General features: G+C 35.7%; 1 protein-coding gene across 2 annotated transcripts; it reads right to left on the bottom strand.

The window, feature by feature from the left end:
• Positions 1-2377: 2377 nt before the first annotated feature.
• LOC130993694 (IAA-amino acid hydrolase ILR1-like 4) lies at positions 2378-6217 on the bottom strand. Of its 2 annotated transcripts, none has more exons than XM_057918720.1 (4): positions 5645-6217; positions 4068-4478; positions 3874-3990; positions 2378-2835 (listed from the first exon to the last, which is right to left on the bottom strand). In XM_057918720.1, exons 1-4 carry the CDS (start codon positions 6080-6082, stop codon positions 2650-2652), a joined length of 1152 nt encoding a protein of 383 aa, XP_057774703.1. In that variant the 5' UTR covers positions 6083-6217; the 3' UTR covers positions 2378-2649. The 2 variants fall into 2 exon arrangements, with proteins under 2 accessions (XP_057774703.1, XP_057774701.1); XM_057918718.1 differs by having other exon boundaries at positions 2378-2831; positions 5645-6214.

Here is a 6217-nt window from a genome sequence, read left to right on the forward strand (position 1 = left end):
TACTCTTTCCATCCCATTTATCTTGGACCATTTTGCTTTTTGGGCTATCTCATTATTCTTGACTTTTTTTTCTTTTTGTAATTATTTTACACTACATTAGATATGAGTCTATACACCTTTATACATCCTTATACTCTCCTAAATTGTTGGGACGTTCCTTGAGGGTTGAAAGGACAGGTGTATGGGGGAGGGAATACATATGTAGGCTATTTTCGAAAACAAGGTTACTTAAAGCCAACATATTTGTTCTGAAAGACAGTTTGACTGATTTGAAAATGCACACTTCAGATGACAAGGGGTAGAGACTGATACTGAAACGAAGGTTCAGTGGGTGACTTCAGTTAATTGATCTGGTCAATTAACTTCAGTCCAAGTAAGACTTCAGTCGTAAGTAAAACAGAGTAGAATTACTTGTTTAACTGACTATCAAAAGATTGATCAGTTAAACCTATAACTCTAGCAGCGGAATATTAAACTTAGTGAAATAGCCTTGAAAGATTTTCTTCCCAGAGAATCCCTTGTTACTCTTTTCAATTAATCAGTATTAGAGAAACAGAGTTATGCGCAAGTACTGAATATAAAGCAAGTAAAAACACAAGGGATTTTTACGTGGTTCAGAAAACAACGTTCCTACATCCACGACCAGATGATTAGTCTGACAATCACTCGCTAGTGCTTACGGGTGCACATCAAACCTAACCACGATGCTTACGGGTGCAACGCAAACCTATCTGCAATGCTTAATTACGGGTGCAAAGCAACCTATACTGAAAGAAAACTCCTTACAGCAATCAACTCATAGAGTTGGATTTACACACTTAGCTTGCGGGTGCTAAAGAACCTAACTGTTTAGTTTACTGGTGCTAAACAACCACTGAGCTTGGTCTAAGTCTCAAGCTCGATTACAAACACTCTTCTCGCTCATTTGAAAATGGGTATTGTAATATACCAACTAGGATTACTGAGTACAGAATCTCAAGTAATCAGTAACTAGGCTAATGATTTATCTAAGTAAAAATCTTAGTTACAACAAGAGAGTTTAGGTAATTGATATTCTGAAGTAGCTTGGGCATTGAGGATTGAATCAGTAATCTTCTCTTTTCTCTCATCTCTCTCTTTTTCTTGAGAGTTCTTCTGAGCTATTTATAAGTGTCTCTGAGGAATAGATCCATTGGTGAAGATCTTTTTCTTCAAATCCTACCGTTGGAAGATAACGTCTCTTTTCTGGCTCAAGTATAAGGACATCTTCTTAGTTGGTACATTAAATGCTCTTGCAGAAGCATTTAATGTAGACGAGCATGCTTTCGTCCTTTTCTTAACCAGTTGTTGACTTGATTCAGTCGACTAGTTGTGATCTTAGTCTCTTCCTTCAGTTGTTCAGTCTTCAGTTGAGTTTCAGTCTTTCTTCAATTGAGCTTCAGTTGTGGTTACTTCAGTTGTTTCTTTCTCCTGTAATCTTCATTTGAGATGTTAAGCTACGAGTTTTGGTATCATCAAAACTATGATGAATATTTCTTCCAATTTCCAACATAAATATATGTGCCGGAAAGAAATGTGTCATGCTTATTGGGACATATATAGAGAATATAAATTATACTTAACTTCTATTTTAAAAGATTGAATTTTTTTAAAAAAATATAAACTTTGAATTTATCATCCTTAATAAAGAATTATTAACTAATAAAAGTGAAATTAAATGTACCTAATTGGATGGAACAAATTCTAGTTAATAATGATAAAATTAGATTAAATCGTATAAAATTAAAATTGAAGAAAAAATAAAATAAATAAAAAGTAAAAAATGAAATACAATGTGAGATCACCCTTTGATTTGATTTTATTAATTAGTAAAAAATTAAAGGTTACTCTTTGATTGAATCGCCAAACATTCTTGGTTGAAACAACGTCGTACTTCCGTAGTCCGTAGAGCAAACCTCCATTTCAAACTTTATTTAATTACTACTCCCTCCGTCCACCAAATCGTGTCCTAGGAGAAAGAGGCACGAGTTTTAGAAAAAATGTACTCCCTCTGTCCCAATAATAGTGTCCCATAACTTTTCGATAGGGAAATTAAGAAATGTACGTGTAAAAAGTTAATAAAGTGGGTTGGTGAAAATTATTTCAATATTAGGTATAGAGAGAGAATATAATATTGCTAAAAGGAGAATGAGATATTACTATTGAGACATCCCAAAAAGGAAAGTGAGACATTACTATTGGGACAGAGGGAGGATTATTTATTTGTTGAGAGGGGAAAGGGCACGACTTTTAAGAAAAAATGATTTATTTGTTAAAGAAATAATTACTAAAAATGGGTATGATACGAATTGATGGACGGACCAAAATGACAAATTAGAACATGAATTGGTAGACGGAATTATTTTATGCAAGCATGCATGCAATTATTTATTCATAATTGAAATCAGCAATTGAAGATATATGTGTCATAATACTAATTGGCAAGAGCCAGTTAGATTGAGCAGATAAGAAATGGCAAAAAGTGCATGGATTGATGCTCCAATGGGAAGAACATCTTCATGAATTGTGTAGTAAGGACTGTGAGGAGGGTAAACAGATCCTGCCTTTTCATTTCCAACCCCCAACAGCAAGAAGGATCCACCTATTTTCTCTAAGTATACTGCAAAATCTTCACTCCCCATAAATGCTGGAGCTACAATTGTGTTCTCTTCTCCCACAACCATCCATGAAACTTGCTTCACATGTTGGTATATTTCCTCCTTGTTTATGGTCGGTGGAAGCGTCGGATGCTCTTCTCCCTCGAATTCCACGGCCGCCCAGCACCGGTGCACCGCAGCCTGACCTTTTATAACCTAGCTACCAAAAACACTGCATAATTCTTACATAATCTATATTTCACCCCTTCTATAGCCCCGATGCTGTAAAGGCAGGGCTCCCAAATTTTAAAAATAAGTTGATTAGTCATAATATAATATTACGAGTGCTAAAAATGTGTTTATCATTACAAATAAAGTCGATATATGGGTGAAGTTCTTGAGTTTGTTAAAATTGCATATTGTTTTTCTAATGTTTTTCGTTGCATACACAATATTATTAATTATATCGATTATTGTAACTTCAACAAAATGAAGTTTTTTAAAACTAAAATCGATAAAATTATATTTGCGTTTTACCATGTTTTAAAAAGCGTTAAATAAGCTAGCAATATTATGTATCGAAAATATATATTGAAGAACTTGATCTTGATTTCTCCAAAAATATACTATATATATTTTTTGAAGATGTTATTGATGTTTTTGTTTCTCAATATGTAAGACGATCTAAATTATCTGATGATTGTTTTTGGAGTTTTTTGCAAACTTTATGATTCATACTCCCTCCGTCCCACTAAAGTTGGCTACATTTTCATTTTGGGCGTCCTACTAAAGTTGGCCACTTTCCTAAAATGGAAATATTTATCACATTCTATCTCCTACTTTATCACATTCTCTCTCCTACTTTATCACTTTATTACCTTCTCTCTCATACTTTATCACATCCTCTCTCCTACTTTATCACTTTATTACCTTCTCTCTCTCACTTTATCACCTTCTATTTCTTACTTTATTACTTTATTAACTACACACTTAAAATACTAATCTACAACTTCTTAATTCCCGTGCCGAAACGAATGTAGCCAACTTTAGTGGGACGGAGGGAGTATTAAAGTTATGTACTCATGCAATTAAGCATACAAGACCATGACAACAAAATTCTTGAATTATTTTTTTCTTTTTTGCCTAGGGTCCTTGAAATATGAGGACCGACTCTATACAAGTGTTACATTTATTTGTTCAATCCGAAAAACTTTTCATCCTCTAAACCTATAGCTATATAATTGATAATTAAAATTACCTCTTCAATTCTTTTCCTAAGTGCATAGAGGCTCTTTCTGCCAAATGCCCTGAAGGTTCCTCCAATGGTGGCTACATTGGTTGCATTTCCCGCGTGCACCATAGTCACAGAAACCACCTTAATTAAGAAACAAAAAAACAAAGAAATTAAACATGAGTTTGGATGATTGAAGCAGAAATTAAGTAGGCAGGTACCTGAGAGTCCAAAGGGTCAGTCTCTCTGGACACAATATTCTGCAGACTGATAATGGAAGTGGAAGCAGCCAAAATGGCATCTGCATGGCCTCCGATGACGGCCTTGAAGCTTCCACAGCCGGCCAGAAACTTCCCGGGGCGCGACGCCACGGCGCCAAGCGGATACCCGTGGACGGTGTGCAGCCCTAGTATGGCGCTCACGTTCTCCACCGCGCCCTCTCTCACCATCTCCTTGGCGCCCTCGCCGCTCTCCTCTGCCGGTTGGAATATCAGAACCACGGTTCCCTGCAAGTAGCTGCGGAGTTGCTGCAGAATCGCCGCAGCGCCCAGAAGCATTGCTGTGTGGGCGTCGTGCCCGCACGCGTGCATCTTGCCCTTCACTTGGCTCTTGTGCTCCCATTCTCTCAATTCCTACTCAATACTTAATTTATCAATTCAATACTTTATACAATAACCAATGGATCACTAAATCAAAAATGCAACATCTCAATTGCCCCATACCACTCAATTTTTTGTCCGTACGTCTTACAAGTTACAAGAGTATAAAGAAACAAAATATATATATAGTAGAAATAAATGGATATATATTCTGAAAATTTTAGAAAGGACATATAGGAGCTTAGAGGGTGTTTCACTAAGCTTATTTTAGAGAGTTTATAAGATATTTCAAGGTTTATAGTATAATTTATCAAGAGCTTGTAAGTTAAAGTATTTGAATAATTGAGCTTATAATTAAGTTAGAGATATAAATTTTTTACTAGAGAGAGAAAATATTTACTAGAAAGATAGATTCAAAAAGAGATAATTAAATTTGAAACGGTAAATGATGAAAATAATAAATTATAATTGAATAATATTCTCTCCGTCCACGAAAGAACTTCCTATCTTTCCTTTTTGGGTTATCCACAAAAGAACTCCCTACCTATTTTTAGACTATACCCCACCACTTATAATAACTCTTACTTTAACTTTTTCACAACTCCCAATATTAATTATACTTTTTCACTACTCCCAATATACTCAACAACTTTTTCTCCACTTTTAATACACTCAATAATATTTTTCTTAAAACGCGTGTCACTCCCTCCTAGGAAGTTTTCTTTCGTGGACGGAGGGAGTATTTATAAAATGACAAAAAATAAGTTAGAATAAGTGAATTTATTTTTTGGGAAGCTTATAAGTTTTTGAAACTTATCTTTAGAGTTTATAAGCTGTTTTAGACCTTATATTATCAAACACTTTGAATGATCTTAATAAGCTGTTTTAAAGAGGTTATAAACTTAATTGAGCAGCTGATTCTACACAACATAGTAGTAATAATTAATAAAGTCTGTCCAAATGCCTGTACGATGTTTGACCGTACAACTTAATGTGAAACCACTTCTAATCAACAATACATACATAAGAAAGTGGGTGCATTTTGTGTAATGTATGGCTTCTTTGTCTTATTTAGTTCAAGGTAAACTAGCTAGGACCACCTGAAGTTCTATAAAAGGAAACTAATCAACCCATTAATAGAAAGCCCCAGGAAAAAATAATACTTAATTAATTAAACACACATGAAGATTGATGTGTACCTGAATTGGCAGAGCATCCATGTCTGCTCTAAGCGCCACAAACGGAGGAGAACCTGAACCTATGGCGGCGACGACACCGGTGCGCGCCGCCGGCCAGCGATATGGAATCCCCATTCTGTCCAGCTCAGCTCTGATGAGAGAGCTTGTCGCAAATTCTTGGAAAGCAAGTTCTGGATTCCTGTGAATCTCTCTTCTTATCTGCACCATCCATTTCTTCGTCTCCGCCGAATTTGCCATAGCTTTTACCTGATCTGCCAGAGAAGAGTTGTGCTCGTGGAGAAAGGGGTTAAAGCAAAGAGCACTACTACTGCTGCTGCTACATGAGTGGAGCAATGCAGCAGTGACAATGATCAAGAATTGGAGATCTTGAAATATCTCCATTGTATGTGACTTACCAAAAGGAATTATAGCCAGGTATTGAGATTTATTATATGCCATATGGAATTCGATGCCCAAAAGGTTTGCTTTTCTATTATAATGATGGTATACAGAAAAACACGAAAATGGTGGACCATGATATCGATCGATATTGATTGGTAGCTAGTGGTCTTGTGAAAATAAGGTTTTGCTTGG

The sequence above is a fragment of the Salvia miltiorrhiza genome, chromosome 7 (genome assembly GCF_028751815.1).
Source record: "Salvia miltiorrhiza cultivar Shanhuang (shh) chromosome 7, IMPLAD_Smil_shh, whole genome shotgun sequence".
Lineage (NCBI taxonomy): Eukaryota > Viridiplantae > Streptophyta > Magnoliopsida > Lamiales > Lamiaceae > Salvia > Salvia miltiorrhiza.